At 47.6% G+C, this 18,557-nt stretch overlaps 1 protein-coding gene across 1 annotated transcript; it reads right to left on the bottom strand.

Annotated features, from left to right (window-relative positions):
* Positions 1-6,164: 6,164 nt before the first annotated feature.
* On the bottom strand, positions 6,165-9,637 carry LOC125523261 (zinc finger MYM-type protein 1-like). Its single transcript, XM_048688309.1, has 2 exons — positions 9,202-9,637; positions 6,165-9,056 (listed from the first exon to the last, which is right to left on the bottom strand). The coding sequence occupies exon 2, from the start codon at positions 8,764-8,766 to the stop codon at positions 7,627-7,629; it is 1,140 nt and encodes a 379-aa protein (XP_048544266.1). The 5' UTR covers positions 8,767-9,056; positions 9,202-9,637; the 3' UTR covers positions 6,165-7,626.
* Positions 9,638-18,557: the final 8,920 nt, after the last annotated feature.

Below are 18,557 nucleotides of genomic sequence, written 5' to 3' on the forward strand. Positions count from 1 at the left end.
CAAGCCCGTGACTTGGTCAGACAAGCACCATCTATTAAGCTACACCTGATGGCAAATACATGTATTATTATTCGAACACATTTTGTGCAATGCGCATCTCCATTTGTTTACTGTATTTTGTTCCGTTTGTAACAACACTTTTAGACTGCCATTATAGTGGAACTTAATGCAGTGTATATCTGCATTTTGTATCAAAGGATTCAGAGTGCAAAAAGATCGGAACTTAATGCCGTGTATATCTGCATTTTTGGCACAATACATTCAGACAGCCATTAGACCGGAGTTTCCTACATGCACACGGCCATGTCATTTGCATCCCCATTCAGATAGCCATGAGTCCGTACCTGCATGGTGACGAAGAAGGATGGACCTGAACTCGGTTCTTGCTATCTGCCTCCCGCCGGCGCCGGAGATTACACGCGGTGGTGCGCGTCCTGTTCTTCGGCCGCAGACCCGTACAGCGGCTGATTCCCCTCCTCCAGTCCTCCCTACTCAGGCTAGCCTGCTCCTAGAGGTACAAGGGGGGGCGCATATTGACCAGAGTCACGGGCCGTGTCCCATAGCTGTTTCTAGCTGAACAGTACCCTACTCTATGTACTAGGCAGATCACGGACGAAGGGCCTGCTAGCCTGGTCTTACGGTAGCGGCTGGGCGGCTGGCACATATCGCGAGGTGTATGTACACACCAGATAAGCGGGCCGGGGCGCACCTGCTCTATAATATATTTTCACGGTAGAGACATGTACCTAGGGGTTTCTTTTGTGCATTTTGGCTATAAGGCAGACTGTTTATGCCTGAAAGGTGTTCGGGCTGGGCCTGATTCATTCATTTGGATTCGCTTACAACAGCTGTTAGGAATGAAATTCAGAGAAGAGCAGAGCATAGCGGTGGAGATGGCGGTATTATCGTGTAGTGATCTTTTATGACAACCGAAGGTCATTATATTTGGACCGCCGATCGACTCGCGACGCGAAGAGTCACTCATGCTCCACTCTAAATTCTGTGCGACCAACAGCCTGAAAGAATGCAACACTTCCTGGCCGGTTGTTCCTTCTCTCGCCAGGTATGGCATGAGGTCCTTGCTTGGTGTCGCTCCATCACGAGCTTGCCGAGCGGGGCGCTCGAGTTCTGCAACTGGTTTTCTTCATCTGTCCGTGACGAGCTGACAACATTGCGTCGAAGCCAACTCCTGTAACTCTCACCCTTGTATATCTGTACTCGTCAAACTCTATTTTCTTCTATCAATGCAATGCTAGGCAAGGCGTTTGCATATTCACGAAAAGGAAAGCCAACATATTTGGCATTCACCTGGAAGAGAAGTCAAGGTTTCATTTTGTACCTTTCCAACAATAGAGTGATTGCAGAGGTCGACTACTGCCTATCAGGAACTGAAACTTTTAAGACTATGAAACCTGTTGAAGTATAAATGCATAGTCCATCTTTGCTCATGAGCTTCAGTTTTTGGTTTAAGACCTGGCTGGCGTAATTTCAAATAGAAAATATTGCAGCCCACTTTCAGTACACGTTTAGACTTGAGGGAGTCACACGTGAGGTGGATTGTTGTGTATAAATAAATGCAAAGCCCATCTTTCCTCATTATCTTGAGCTTTAGGGTGAACTCGCTGGTGTGTGCAGTTCTACAACACTTTTAAAGAAATCAACACTTCTGAGTGTACGGCAGCTCTCACACAATATTTCGCTGCATGCGAGTCTTCTAACTACCATTTCTTAGAAATTTTGTCTTATTGGGTACTTTGTTTTACTCCGAATAAGCAACAGAGCATTCAGATAGTACCCTGAACGTTAATGGTCTTTGCTGTTACGTCTTTCTGTGTACGTTTACACACCTGTGTACATTGTTATGCCTTTTATGTGTCTAGTTCTTCACTGCTGTAGTGTAAATAAATTCACTTGATAAGTCCTTGACGACACTAAGTTTGTTCTGATTCCTGATTAGTATTTTTTTTATTCAGGTTGAGCTTTTTCAACAGGAAGTGCTACTTGCTTGTATGATTAAGCTTTTTGGTCACTGCCGTGATCATGATCGACTCTGGAATGCAGGCCTTCATCCTTCTGCTTGGTTCACACCATCATATGCACATTGAATGATGATGCAGCCTCCACCTCATGAAGCCAGGAACATCATATTCTCAGAGTTCTGCTGCTCTGCTCTGGACGACGGCCAAAGAGGCGAGGAGAACATCTACTTGGGCAGCTACTGTTACGTCGTCAAGCCAGCCCGGGTTCTTCTCAGGAGAAAAATAGCATAGGAGTCGCCTCTATTTTTTCACCTTCTTTCGATGGTCTTTTCTCTGTCGAGAATGGTCGTGGCATATGCATGCGTGATTTGCTCTTTAATGAACTTAGGTAATGCTCTTCAAGTTGGCATCTTGCTTGTTTGCAAGACTTACGGTTGTACATGATGGTTGGGTCAAACGGCTGCGGACTGAATGCATGTGCAGTCTACAAGGATGCAACTAGTGGATTCAGCAGAAGAGAATGCTCGTCGCTGAGGCCTCAAATGTGTAACGACGCCGCAGATGACGTCGTTGACCTTGGCCTCGTTGATCTGTCTCTCCATTAAGCAAACTCTCTGGCATGAAGTTTGCCGCTGGTCTTCTATCAAATTCGCGTCAAAGCACTTCAGTCATTCATTCACCCACTCTGAAGAATTGACATTGCCATGAAGTCAAAAGAAAGAGAGCAGGGTTGAATTTGCGTGTTTACATGCAGTTACACGTATTCCCATGTTGTTGTTCTTTGCAAAATCAATCAGGATTCAGTTCAGAGGGATGAAAAGTGTTGATTGATCTAACGGTTCGCCGATCCTGCAACCACAACTGTTAATTCAGCGAGGTGAGATTAGCAAGTTCATGACTAGGTCTGGCTCTGCTCCGTAGTCTTTACAAACATATTATTTTCAGTTGTATGTTGTTGGCAGTAAGCTCTTTATGCATCGGGAGAACAATTAGTGATGCAGCTGCATTTTGCACATCATAGTGATCAACTACTAATTATTGCATCTTGCTAGATGTTCTTACAGATTTGTGATTCTCAAGCCCCCTGCATCCCACATATCAAAGTTCATTTTTACATTCTCGAAAAAAAAAAGTTTGTTCTCTTGATATGGCATTGACCTGATACACCTAGCTATTAGCAGTGCGCTAAGCAAAACAGTTGTTGTTTGCAGGTAGTGCTTCAATTAGCATGCCTGGTATGAAAAATTGAGTTACCAGCTGCTGTGATGTATCCATGGAAAGTGAAAAAGGCTGATACATTGAGCCCTGGTGCATGAGCTCTGATTTGAGCATAATTCATTTGGTCGTAGCACTTGTATGTCATATGTTTGCTGCCGCTGTTTAGTAAAGAAGTAGAGATGACAGTACATGAGAGCATCTCCAGCCGTTGGCCCCCCAGGGGGCGCCTAAAATCGCCCCCTGGGGGTGAGCGGGCTGGTGGCGGCGGCGCGTCGTCGTCGTCGCTGTCCTCGATGACGACGATTCCTTCTTCGTCGCGGCTCCGGCGGCGCTGCGCGAATCGCCGCAGGGCGGCGCACTGGCGCTCCCTCGCCATCTTCAGGGAGTCCACGCGCGCCCATTCTAGGGCGGCGTCATCGTCGAGCTTGACGTCGCCGCCGTGCTCCGTCTTCACCGCGGGGAGGCCCGGCTCCGTCTTCACCGGCGCCAGCCCCGGCTCCGTCTTGGGCTTGACGAAGCGCGGAGGAGCCGACGAGGAGGCGCGCCGGCCACTCTCATTGATGACGATGCCGGCGTGCGAGTGTGCCGGCCGAGCGGCGTCTCCGCCGCGGGCTCGGCCTTGACGCCGAGCAGCGCCGGAGAAGTGTGAGGAAGAGCGGGAGGAGGAGGAAGAAGAGGAGGCGTCGAACCTCCCAGGCAACCATTGCCCGTCGCATCGGCGGTGAGCCGTGGCCGTGGCGGCCGCCCTCGCCGGGGGGTATGCCAACGGCGGGTCGTTGCCGCCGTCGAGGTACGTCAGAACGCCCTCGAGGGTGCGGCCGGGGACACCCCACCACAGGTGGCGTCCCTCGTTGTTCTTCAGGCCGGCCACCACCGGCGCGCCGTTCGTGGACGCCATCCTCTGCTGCTGTCGGCGCTGGAAGTACGCCGTCCACGCCGCTATGTTGTCGGCGGCGTACTCGGGGAGGGCGAGCTGGGCGTCGGTGAGGGAGGCGCGCACGACGTCGACCTCATCAGCGAAGTCGGCCGGTTTCGCCACGGCGTCGGGCAACGGGGGAATGGGCACTCCCCCCTTGCTGAGTCTCCACCCCGTCGGACCAGCGCACATGTCCGGCGGCGTCGCGATGTTCACCTGGAACAGGAGTCAAGACTCCTGTTCGCGGAGCGAGCGGCGGCCGAAGCCGTTGGCCGCGGCCTCATCTCCGGGGAATCACTCGGCCATCGGGAGAGGGAGGGAGAGGGAGGGCTTGACGGCGAGACTCGGGAGAGGGAGGACTCGGCGGCGGTTAGGGAAGGGCTGGTGTGGCCAGAGGCGAGGGAGGCCACTGGCTTATATAGCGGCGCTGCGCCCGTGTGTACGCGTGCGAGGGAGGGGAGGCGTCGGCGCACCACCCCGTGACGCGCCGCCCGTGAGGAATCAATGGTAAGGCTGACCGGCGGCAGCCTTGCCATTGATTCCACGCGGGAAACCGAGGCGTTCGGGGAAGACGACGCGCGGTGTCGCTGATGCGGCGGGCCCGCGGCTCTTTGGCGCCAAAACCGCTCGCCCCGGCGCCCCCTAGCGTCCCCAGCGCGCCGGGTTCGGCCTGAATCCGCCGGCGCTAATTTCGGCCCAGACCGGCGAAAATCAGGCTCCTGGGGGCGCGACTGGACCGATTTTTCTGCGCCGGCGCGAAAAAATCGCCTGGGGAGGCCTTTCTGGGGGCGTGGCTGGAGATGCTCTGACGTCCAGTGTACCTTGCTAGTGGTTGCAGAGGAGGAAGGAGTAGGCTGGCGTAAGCCGTGGAGAGGCTTCTGCAACCTCAAGGAGTGGTTGTGGATGGGAACAGGTTTTAGTCCCGTCGAAAGTCTCATGCCAAGATGTAGTGATCCAAGTAATCCAACCTGAGAACAAAACCAAGGCTTGAGGCCATTTGGCTTGCTGGAACTTTCTTGGATGCCAGTAGTCCTTATCACATACGTTGCATCAACCTTATAGACGTGCCTTTCACTCCGGGTAAAGTTCTCTGCACCTCTTTGCTGGATCAGTGCAGACCCCAGTCACCACTGTTGTTAGCTAGCCTAGGTTCAGTTTCCCTTTTACATTTTTCTGATATGATATATTGTTTGTCTAGAATGGTCATGTCCAATATTTTGAATGTTTCATCACTATGTAAGTATGTATGGATGTTCATTACTAGTATTTGTCGAGAATGGTCACAGCCAATATTTTGAATGAACTGGGTGATGCTGTTGAGTGTTGAAGTTGGCATCTTGCTTGTTTGCAAGTGCAATGGTTGAAGATACATGCTAATTGGATCATATGGATGGAGACTGAATGTATGCTCAGTTTACACCCATGGAACTGGGTTCAGAAGAAAACACCGCTCATCGCTGAGGCCTCAACTATGTAATAGTTCCATGGACATATGGTGCCGGCATTGCCCCTCAACGGTCTGACTCTGATTAAGCAAACTTCCTGGCATGAAGTGTGTTCCCTTCCTTTGCCGACGGTCCTGCGATCGTATTCGCACCGAAAAACTTCTTTCATTCATTTATTCATTCAGAAGAAGAAGAACGGACATTGCCATGATCTCACAAGAAAGAAGCGAGCAGAGTCAAATTTGCATGTTTACCTGCAGCTACACCCATGTTGTTGTTCTTTGCAAAAGCAGTTAGGGATTCAGTTGAGAGGGATAGTAAACTTTAGTTAATCTAGCCGATCCTGCAACCACAATTGTTAATTCAGAGAGGTGAGTCTCAACGGCGGCTCCAGGACTCAAACTCTGTGGGGTCAAGCTATAACATTACATGCTAATCTTCTCTAGAAAAAAACATTACACGCTAATCATCAGTACAATAAGCAGTGCAGTAGTACAATAACCAGTGCATTTAAAAAAACATTGGAACAAATTGTCATTACAATAACCAGAGTACAGTAGTACATCATGATACTCACCATGTAAAGAAAAGCTACGGTAACAGCCCCTTACGTTCATGGAAACCTTGATAGGTACGCATGATGGCCTCAGTACTAATCGACTGAAATACATCAGTTTCGACATAAGTAATCATGGGATAGAAAGTCATCGCTAATTCGGTTTCGCAAATCAGACTTGATGTATTTCATTGCAGAAAGTGCTCTCTCAACCGTTGCAGTGGCGACGGGTAAAACCAATGTTAGCTTCAGCAAAAGAAAAACCAGAGGAAAGGTTGTATGCTTCTTTTTTTCAACTAACTTTTGGCAAAGTTCACCAACACCTTTCAAGTCTGAGAATCTGGAGTCTTCGCAGATGTTTGCAATAAAGTTATCAAGTTGGCAACTAAGTTCTTCTACCTTGCTTTCACTAACAAAATCATCAGGATATAAACGAGCCATGGCCAATACTCTTTCTTTGTCAAAGTTAGAGAAAGAACCTGAAGGATCCAAACAGCCCATTCCAAGTAGCAAGGTAGTGCCGGTTTCGCTGAACCGTTCATTCAACTCAACATGCAACAGATCAATGATAGCATACATGACACTTTGGTGTGGCGCAGTGCAGATTCGGAGTTCGATATGGGAGGATGGACTCGCGCAGGAGGACGACGCTGTCTGGCGTCGTGGTGACATCGATGGCAGAGAGATCTGGCATGGTAGATGCAACAATACAGCTCTAAAGATGGACTCGTGGCAGGTGGCTGCGGCGGCCTCATACCCGGCAGGCGTCCTGGTTGAGAAGTGCGCCGGACTGGTAGGTGCCCCATACCAGGCAGGCGTCCTGGTTGGGACCACAGGTCTTAGATGTTTAGGTTTGGCTGCGATGTCTGTTTGGTATTAGGCCCAGGCTATCAGCGCCCCTTCATCATTTGAATAGGTGAAGCGACAGTTGTTGCTTAGACGGTGGCTTTAGTCTTGCTGTTGTATTACTTTGTAAGGTCTTGTGAGAATAATTAATAAAGTGGCCGTATGCATCGCCCAGATGCAGAGGCAGGGGGTCATCCTCCTTTTCTAAAAAAAATACATAACACTTTGGTAGTAATCTTCATTTGACACGCCATCAATCTGGGTTCTTCTCTTTGACTTTGATCCTCGGGGAACATGCATGGCATCCATATCTGGAAGTGAAATATCATGTTTGATGCAAAACTGAATAACTTTGCTAAGCATACCTTCCCAGCCTTCATTTCTCATCTCTTGTAGCCTCCTCTTAGTTGTACCAAGATATGAGACAGCATTGACAATGTCTTGGTCCTTCCTTTGCAAAGAGGTGTTCAAATCATTTGTAATCCCAAGTATAACCTTCATGACATGCATCATAAATACAAAATCGAATGTTTGTATAGCATCCAATACCCCCTTTGCTTTAAGCCTATCAATAGATTTGGGTCCATTTTCCGCAATATCATCAATGACTTCAATTACCGAGGGAAACAAGGCAATCATATTCAAGAGAGAATTGAAATGGGAACCTCATCGAGTATCACCGGCTCTTCTAAGCCCAAGTTCTTGATTCAATCCTCTCCCGGTTTCAAGTTCACCCATTTGCAATGCCTCCTCAATTTTTTTTGCTTGTTTCTCACGAAGCATATCCCTATTCTTGAAAGAACCTCCTATCGTGGATAGGATATAAGTCATCCACTCAAACAGCCATACAACATCTTCATGGTTTTTTGCAATCGCAACTAGTGTCAATTGTAGTTGATGTGCAAAACAGTGGATGCTATGAGCAGACCTAGAATCCTCCATCACTAGGGTTTTCAAACCATGCAAATGACCTTGCATATTGCTAGCTCCATCATACCCTTGTCCACGGATTTGCGAAGGACTAAGTCCATGCTTTGCGAGCAACAAATAAATAGCTTGTTTCAGTGCAAGAGAAGTTGTTTGACTAACATGAGTAAGTCCAATAAGCCGCTCCATTACAAACCCCCTCCTCTCAACATACCTTATAACTAGAGCCATTTGTTCCTTGTGAGATACATCCCGAGATTCATCAACCAATATTGGAAAGTACTCATCTCCAATATCTTCTATGATAGCTTTAAGTGTTTCTTCAGCACAAGCACGCACAATTTCTTTCTGAATATCAGAACAAACCAATTTGAAATTCTTCGGAGCATTCCCTAGAGTAACAGCACTCACTTCCGGACAACGTGCAGCATACCATTCGTAAAAGGTAAAGAAATTACCCTTCCTCTTAGACGATTCAGATTCATCGTGTCCTCGAAACGGCAATCCCGAAACAAGAAGCAATCTTGCAATATCAATTGATGCAATTAATCTAACTCGATAGTCCCTCTTAGATTTCTTTGTTTGCTTAAGCATGACAGATGCTATGGATTGCTTTTGGTTCATTAGATCATCACATCTCTTCAAATTTTGATTGTGAGCACTAGAAGGACCACCAACATGAACATCCAGTCTGCTACATTTATTCCAACATTTCCATCCCTTGGTGGAAAATGCATCGCCGCCACCATGCCCTAGAGTTTCATTTTGGAACAAATAGCAACAAAGACAAAAGGCCGCCTCTTCATCTATACTGTACTCCAGCCAGCGACTATAATCCTTAAACCAGTCCGGATTAAAACGGCGCATAATTCCACTCATATCCGTTTGGAGAAAATTGTGCTTTTTTGGTTGAAACGGCCCTTTCTGGAGGTAAGCTCTTCTCACGTCATCACGGACTTTGGCGGTTTTAAACTGCGAAATTGGTCTTCTTTGAGCTGGAGCTTACTGAGATCAACTGCCTCTTCCACAACTCTTTGTACAACAGTTGGCCTTGCATTGATATTCACTACAGGCGGTCCAGTAGCTCCAGGTGATGTTTCTGAAGAATCTGGGGCATTGGTTTTCGAAGCCCATAACTTGGCATATTTATCCATTTTCCAAACTCGGCCCTGTGGAGAAAATTTACTGCTAGTCAATCACTTTGGAAAAAATAGATCTTTATTTAGTAAAGAGCAACACTGCTAAAGAGTAAAAATTCCTAAGCAAAATTGAAAAACTAACATTGTAAAATATTGTAGGAATAAACAGACTTACTCAGTTACTTGGCCTGTTCGTGAGCGGACTGCGGACAGTGCCGCGTTTGGTGCGGGAGGCCGGCCGGTGAGGCGACGAGTACCGAGCAACAGGCGGCCTGCGCCCTGCGGGCTGCGGCGCTCGCACGCTACCTTATCGGGCGGTCGTCGATCCCTGGCTGCGGGCTGCGGCCCCTGGCTCGTCCGCTCCTCCTTGACTCCTCTGCTCCTCCGCTCCTCCAACCAACAATCCAATTCTCTCCGGCGGACAGAGAAATTGGGATTAAGCAGCACCGGAAGATTTGCTCAGATTCTTAGGATTGAGGATTGGGATTAAACAAACAAGTAAGAGAAATAGGGATTGGGTTTGCACGGGAAGAGAGATAGAAAAGAGATTGGGGATTTGGACTTTTGGAGAATTGAGGAGACGGGGAAAGTGCAGACTGCAGAGTAGTACACCCGAGTAAGGGTTTGTTGCGTATGGGAGTAAGGGGACTTGATACTTAATGCTATGGTTGTGTTTACTTTAATAATTTCTAATAGTTGCTCATGCTTGCTAGAGGTCCAATCATAAGTTCATATAATCCAAGTACAAAAAGTATGTTAGCTCATGCCTCTCTCTCATATACAATTGCAATAATAATTACCGATCTTGTTAACAATTGCCTAGGACAATTCCGCACACCAATTCATCATTATTCCACAGTCGATATTTGTAATATACTCTAACTTTATTAAGGCAGGACCTATTTTTATATTTCAGCTTTCTGATATGATGCAAAGCTATCCTCTTTATACCCACAACGTTGTTTTATTTCTCGTTTATAGATGAAAGCAAACGCTCGATGTACGTAGAGTTGTATCGGTGGCAGATAAGACTTGAGATAATATTGATCTTACCTTTAACTCCTTGTGGGTCCGACACTCCATACTTATCATTTCCATCTTTGGAAATTATTATGATAATTCCTTGTATTTGGGGATTATCAAGATCTTGACGTGGTTGCCATCTGCCGTTTTGAGGGCCGTGGCCGAAGCTGCTGCCAGGAGGCCGGTTGATGCGGATGCTGCCTCTGCGCCCCTACCACCCCGCCCTGGGGGGCTACCACATCTGCATCACTGTCAAAATGTCCGTCCATGTGATACACCAGGCAACCGGGCGAGCTCCTGCAGCGGTCCTTGTGGCACCTTACGGATGAGCTCGTTGTGCTCTCAGGATTTGATGCATTGGTAGTAGACATGGGCGTACGGAAATAATTACATCCTGGTAAGAACTTTGACCACAAACCACCCATGTATGATTTTCTTCCTGTGCAACTTCTAATGTTGTAATAATGGCATACTCTTTTTTTCGTTTTATACATATTCAGGAAAACCATATTGTGCCAATAAAATGGGGACATGCCCAACAACTGCTTGTAGAATAGTCCTAGGAGAAGGTATCTAGTGCTGCATGGATTTTATTTTTCAATATACCTTGTGATAATCTGTTCATGTGAAGGTCAAAATAAGATAAAATATCAACTTCTAAAGAATCGATCGATAAAGGTGATAAATCCATTTGTAACCTACCTTCACCCTCCTTACTTCGTAGCTAGTTAGGAAAAAAACTTTCATGCTTTGTAGGTGAGATTCTAGGTCGATCTCCAAGAACATGGATCCCCACTCGCGCCTATGTATCTCCTTTGTCTCCAAATCAAGAACTACACAAAATCCACTACATATCTGCAGCAGGACCATGTCGTTGGTCCACTTCCTGAGTTCCTTAAACTCGGCTAGTACATCAGGGCCATCTCCAACAGGGAGGTCTGGGTAGAACGACCATATCTTCTCCTCTATGTTAATCACAGTTTCTAGCGCCCAACCATCTCCATCACCACCACCACCTGTTGGGGTAGTAGGGACCTGTAGCCACATGGATATCATGAACCCATCAATGGCGCAGAGTTTTAGTAGTTTCTTATCTGGTGATGTCGCCTACTGGAGCTGGCTTGTCTTGTGGTTGATAGGTGGCAGCTTAGTTAGTTTCGACATCCTTGTCCTCACGTCATAGATAAGGATTTGTTTGCCCTGCTCGACCAACCAGTGGACGACGCTGCCATGGAGGATGGCAGTTTCGTGGTAGCCATGAAACGACTGCCATGGAGAGTCATGATTGTTTGCATAAGTGACAGTCTCCCAGGTATGAGAGGAGGATGTGGCGGTGTGTACTTCGATGCTCCACATGTTGTGATCAATGAAAAGCAGCATGAAGGAGCAGCCGATGCCATCCGCAGCGGTGAGTAGGACGTATTCCAGGACAGAAGTAATGCCAACCTGGACATACAACGATTTTGGGAGGAAGACGGAGTGGCCTGTGATGGGGTTGTACACGCACAAGTCAAAGCGCTTCTTGTACATTTGTCTTGTTTCTACATGTTGGTGGCGAAGGACCACGAGTCCGCCACCGGATGTTACCATGTTGTAGTGACCAAGGAGGCTAGCCAAGCGGCGTGAAATGAAGGGCGAGAGGTGGTCATGATAGAAGGACTCTGCGGCGGCCGTGACCGGATGGACCAGAGTGAGGGCCCAGTCGTCATAGCTAGAAATGTCGGCGAGGATCGAGGGAGCCACATGTTGAGTGACGCGGCAGATGAACGACAGGCTTAGGATGCCACGGCCGAGATGCTTGCAAGCGGCGGCACAACAACAAGCATGAAAAGTTCGGTGCGCGCCATGATCTCGAGTATGAGATCAGCTGGGAGCGATAATGGTGCAGCTATATCCGGCGCAGGTGTCGCCGCACATATGTTGCTTCGTCGCCTTTTCCGTGGCGCCATCGATCCTGTGTATTTGAGACTTTGAGTCGTGGAGTCCTTTGCTTGTTATAACTAGCTAGTCAGGTACGCTGGATGTGATCTGTACGTTGACTCCAGCCGTAAACCCCGTTAATATAGCGTCACCAAGACGAATTCGTGTGGAGAACGGAGACCGCTGCCAGATCGGACCGGACTCGACCGGGAACCCCAATCGGACAAGCTGAGAACCCCAATCGGATCGGGACCGTGGAAGCAAGGCCAGCAGAGCATGCATGAACATAACATACAGGTACAGGCGTACAGCTAGCTATTGCCGAGTCTGCGCCCACGCCAACGCCAACGTTTATATGCATGGGGCAGACGAAGGGTCAAGGCTTTGCTGATCTTCAGAAGTCAACATAGGAATCCTACCGTCAATTAGCCATTGCCCCGTTTTTGGTGGGCCCGTGCAACACATCTTTGACTTAAATGTGGCCCCTGAAATTCTGAAATTCTGAAATAAGAAAAATAAAAAGGGAAAATGATTTCCAAGTTCTGGTTAGTGGAAACCCAGCAAACTTAGACCGCTGTCACATCTTCCCTGTCTGGTCGTTGGTAGGGTCCAACTATCAGAACACTGCCGAGTATCCAGTCGATGGAACTCGGCAAACGTGCGACAATGCCGAGTTTCTTTTTGTCGCCATGTCCCTTTTTCTACACTGGGCGAACAGTGATGTTTGCAGAGTTGCCCGGCACTATGGAGTTCAATTACCTCGAAACTCGGCAGACACCCTAACCAGTCGAGCTCCCTATAAAAGCAACACGGCAAACCGTGGGAACCTGGCATCGGCGGCGGTTCCAATAGTGACGGTAGGAGCTCACCCATATAGACTCTTTCGCCTGCAGCTCATGGAAACACTTACTCAGCTCTGGGGGAAGATGGCATGAAAAAATCGTGGGTGTAGAAAGAAGAGTAGGAAAGTAGTTAGAGAAAAACATTTGAGGCAATCAATGGATTGAAATCATCCTGTGTATCATATCCGGAAATCAATCAAATGCGTGACTTATGAGTGCGTGATTATCTTGTGGGTATAAATGCGTGTGTGGGAGGCGTATCGGTGTGTTTACAGGCTACATGGAGGATGGAAACAACTCGTAGAGGCTGTAAGTAACAGTGCCCCACACAGGGGCAGTGAAATTTTTGTATATCCAGAGCTGTAAGTCAAAAACACAGTGATCATTTGTATATCCAATGAATAATTTCTAATATATGATGAACATTTTTATAAAGCATGATTTTTGTAGGATATCATGAATATTATGAATATTTTCTTAATATATGATGAACATTTTTGTAAGAGGCAGTGAAATTTTTATAATACACAAAAAAGAAATAAAAGGAAAAAAGGAAATAAACAAAAAATTTGGGACGGCAACAACCATGGCAACAGGAGACCCGTGTGTGATGCCCGCGTGCATCAGTGAAAATTGTGTAATACACGATAAAAGAAATAAAAGGAAAAAAGGAAAAGGAAAAGAAAAGAAATAGAAACACGAACATAAAAATGGAAAAAAGGAAAAAGGAAAGAAAAAAAACAGAAACAACAAAGTGACCATGGGCCGGCCCAACTGGGGCGATGGAAGGCTTTGCTTTAGCGAAGTGTCGCCATTGTGACGCTCGCGAGCGTCAAATAGGAATCGCCGGGCAAGAGAAGAGGGGAGGGGAGGAGGCCCTAGGCGAGATAGAACGGCGAAGGGAGGGCTTCTGCATATTGTGGGAGCAACTAGTTAACGAGCGGTCCTTCGGGAGCCTCGCAACGATCAGCGCCACTTGACGCGCTCTCAGCCATTCGCCACGTGTCGCGCTCTGGACCCTCCCTCCGGATTTTGTTTTTTTTTTATTTTTCCTCACGCGTTTTCGGCTTTTTAAACGGTTTTTTCCATTTTTTCGACGTTTTGGTTTTCGCCCGGTCTTCCTTAGCTTTTCGATCAAAAAAAATTCGAAAAAAATTTGCGCGAAAAAAACATGTTTTTTTTCGCGAAAGTCACGGTTTTTTTTTGCGAGAGGCACGGTTGTGCTTTAGCTAGAGTCACGGCCGTGCCTTTCGGAAACGGAAAAAAACGCGTTTTCTGTTTTTTTTTTCTTTTGCGAAAGTCACGGTATTGCTTCCGCGAGAGGCACGGTTGTGCTTTCGCGAGAGTCACGGCCGTGCCTCTCGGAAAGGGAAAAACAAAATGCATTTCCTGTTCTTTTTCTTTCGCGAGAGTCACGATTTTGTTTCCGCGAGAGGCACGATTGTGCTTTTGCGAGAGTCACCACTACTAGGGAAAACCTTATACACAAAATCTTAGTAGCAGCGCGGCACAAAAAGAGGCGCTGCTGCTAAGTAGTAGCAGCGCGGCTACGGAAAGCTCGCTACTGGTGCAAACTTAGCAGTAGCGCGTGACTCTTAAACCGCGCTGCTACAAAAATCCACCGACAGTACACAACGACATAAGTTTACCAGTAGCGCGGCGTCAGGAAGCGCGCTGCTGCTAATTCCATAGTAGTAGCGCGCTTTTTTGTCACCTCGCTGCTGCTAATTTTAAAATTGTGCACAGGGTTGGCCCGTTAAGCAGTAGCGCGTGACAGGAAAGCGCGCTGCTGCTACGCTCTTAGCAGCAGCGCGCTTTTTCTCCCGCGCTACTGCTAAGACGCAGCACCCACCACCTTTTCCCCCCTCCCCCTCCCCATCTCCTCTCCTCCCTTTCCCCTACCTCCCACATCCTCCCTCTCTCACTCTTCTTCTTCCTCAATACTTCTCCCCCCATTACTCTCCCTCTTCTACCTACCTTTCTCTCTCTTCATTACTCCTAGCTATAACTACACCACCTCCATTAATTCATCTCCTTTCTCTTCCCCCCCCTCCACTAGTTGAAGTTGTCTCCTCCCAAATTAGCTAGCTAGGTAGATGTAGCATTTAGTTAAGTGACCTATTTGCCCCCTAACTAGATCTTTCTTTGTCAAGAAGAGCTTTGTGCACTTTTGACCTCCCTACATCATCATCTCCACCGTGTGCTCGATCTCGAGATAGAGGTGTGATTAATATTTCATGCTTTTGCAAAATGGAAATATGTTTATGCATGTGTGTGTGATATTTTTATGGAAATTGTGTGTGTGGCATGAGTTGACGCCAAATTGCGCATTTGAGTTGCCTATGTTTTACCGAAATGTCGATTTATTTCCGTTTCGGCGAATTCCGGGCAAACTCTAGATCTATATATGTCCTATTTTTAAGGAAGGTCATGCCGAATTTTTGTATGACTTTGATGAATGCACGCATTTTTATAATCAATTTGTTTATTATTACCGTGCGGAGTTGACGATGGTCAGTGGAACGATGGTGGACAGGTGGTTGCGGTCGGCGGTGCAGGACATGAAGGAAAATAACCTGACAGAGGTTTTATGTCCGTGTCGAAAATGCAAAGGAATAGTTTGGCTTGACCCCCATGTCGGTGGTCGTGTCGAAGCGCACCTGCTCATGATTGGTTTCATGGATGGCTATACTCGGTGGATAATTGAAGATGAGGATGACGATGTTGAGGATGCCGACGGGGCAGGCAATGATGACACGGGGCAAGACGAAGAGATGATCGATAATGGCGGCGGGGAAGAGGCCGGACATGGCGGCGGAGAAGGGGCCGGACATGGCGGCGGAGAGAACGACATGGACTCCACGCAGCAGAGTTCGTCGGTACTAAGTTCAATCGTGCGGGACCCTCATGTTCAAGCATTGCTTCGCAAGGAGACGAGTACTGAGAGAGCTGCTTCTAGAGAGGAGGCTAAGCTGGAGCAACTGGTGGTAGACTCGAACACTCCATTGTATGATGGTTGCAATCTTGAGGTGACCCGCTTGAGTTTCACGCTCCAACTCCTGAAGACGAAGGCTAAAAACAAATGGACCGACACTAGCCTCGATGAGCATCTCAAGTACCTAAAGGATGTTCTTCCCGAGGGTAATCTATGTCCTAGTAGTGTTGATGAGGCCAAGAAGATCATGTGCTCTCTTGATCTGCCACACGTTAGATACCATGCATGCATCAACGATTGCATAATTTATCGGAAGGAGCACACGGAAAAAACAAGTTGTCCGGTGTGCAATGCTTCTCGATACAAGAAGGCCGGGAAGAAATGTCCCCAGAAAGTGGTATGGTACTTACCGATCACTCCCCGTCTCCAGAGGTATTTTGTAGATCCTAAGGAAGCAAAGCTAATGCGCTGGCACGCGGAGAGGAAGAAGCCCAACGATGGAGATGATCCGAAGCTGAGACACGTCAAGGATGGAAGCCAGTGGAGAGCGTTGAACAGCTTCTATCGGTATTTTGAATGTGATGCAAGGAACATCGTGCTCGGCGCGTGTACCGATGGCATGAATCCGTTTGGCAACCAGAACACCAACCATAGCACATGGCCCGTGTTTGTATGGATGTACAACCTCCCCTCTGGTTGTGCATGAAATTGAAGTACATTCACATGAGCATGCTTATTCAAGGGCCGAAACAACCAGGAAATAATATTAATTTGTATCTGGGGCTACTTCAGGAGGAGTTAGACACGTTATGGAAAACACCGGCCAAGACATGGGATGCCAGCAAAGGCGAGCATTTCAACATGAGAGTCGCGCTGATCACGACAGTGCACGACTATCTTGGTTACGGATATGTGGCAGGCCAGGTGTGCCATGGATATTGCGGATGCACGCGGTGCATGGATGATACGACGTCTCAGCAGCTAACTTCAAGGAAAGATGGCGGGTCTGGGAAAATCGTGTACATGGGGCATCGAAGATGGCTCGAACAGGACCACCCGTGGAGAAACCGTGGAGATCTATTCAATGGTCACGCTGAGCATCGAGGACCTCCACGTAAGCGGAGCGGTGCCGAAATCGATGAGCTGTTGAAAAACTGGAAGGAGTGCCCCGCGCCGGGAAAGACGATGAGAAAGGCGCCGGAGCCGCTGCTGAAGGTATGGAAGATGAGGTCTGTGTTCTGGGACTTGGAGTACTGGCACAAACTCGATACACCTCATTGCCTTGATCAAATGCATATCTGTAAGAATGTCCTTGAGAGCTTGCTCGCAACACTGATGAACATGCCGGATAAGACCAAGGATGGGCCGAAGGCAAGAAAAGACTTGCAAGATTTGAAAATCAGGGAAGATCTGCACATGCCGCCCCGTAAAATGTCAGACGAGACAGAGACGGAGACAGAGGCACGGGAGAAGAAGGGCAAGAAAATAAAGAATGAGGATTATTGCCCCCCTTCTTGCTTCACCTTAAGTCAGACTGAGATCAATCAATTCTTTAAGTGCCTTACCGGAGTCAAAGTTAGTTCCGGTTACTGTGGCAAGATAAGTAGATATCTAGACATGGACAAGAAAAGGTTCAGCGGGATGAAGTCTCATGACTGTCATGTGATGATGACGCAGATATTACCTGTTGCCCTTAGAGGGATAATGGACAAGCACGTCCGTGATACGCTTATTGGTCTCTGCAACTTTTTCGACGTCATCTCTCGAAAGTAGATCAGTGTGAAGCAGCTCCGAAGGCTACAGGAAGAGATCGTTGTGATACTGAATGAGCTTGAGATGTACTTCCCGCCCGCGTTCTTTGACGTGATGGTGCATCTGTGTGTCCATATTGTGGATGACATAATAGACCTGGGGCCGTCATTCCTGCACAACATGATGCCGTTTGAGAGGATGAATGGGATCATCAAAGGATTCGTTCGTAACATGTCCCGTCCGGATGGAAGCATCGTCCAGGGCTATTTGACACAAGAGTGCATCTCTTTCTGTGAGAATTTTCTATATGGCGCAGACCTGCCGCCTGGTGTTAGTGTTGGTTTGCCCGTTAACAAGCACGATGGGAGGCTCGAAGGATAAGGTCACTGCAACGGTCGCAGGGAACTGCACGTGGCATACTCTGATCGACGCAGCGACTTTGACAGAGCAAACTTGGTAGTGCTACAACACCTAGACGAGGTAGATCCTTTCGTGGCACTGCACAAAGAAATTATCGCAAAGAAGTATCGTGACCGGGGGGTATGCAGGACGAACGCCGAAGTTACTAGAGAGCACAACTCCACTTTCCTGCATTGGTTCAAAGAACATATTATTGCTAATCCCCCGGAGGAGGGCTCTAAGGACGGATTGCTCATATACGCCTTAGCACATGGCCCCTCTGAAGGAAATATGCCCTAGAGGCAATAATAAAGTTATTATTTATTTCCTTATTTTCATGATAAATGTTTATTATTCATGCTAGAATTGTATTAACCGGAAACATAATACATGTGTGAATACATAGACAAACAAAGTGTCACTAGTATGCCTCTACTTGACTAGCTTGTTGATCAAAGATGGTTATGTTTCCTAGCCATAGACATGAGTTGTCATTTGACTAACGGGATCACATCATTAGGAGAATGATGTGATTGACATGACCCATTCCGTTAGCTTAGCACTTGATCGTTTAGTATGTTGCTATTGCTTTCTTCATGACTTATACATGTTCCTATGACTATGAGATTATGCAACTCCCGTTTGCCGGAGGAACACTTT

The sequence above is a fragment of the Triticum urartu genome, chromosome 7 (genome assembly GCF_003073215.2).
Source record: "Triticum urartu cultivar G1812 chromosome 7, Tu2.1, whole genome shotgun sequence".
NCBI lineage: Eukaryota > Viridiplantae > Streptophyta > Magnoliopsida > Poales > Poaceae > Triticum > Triticum urartu.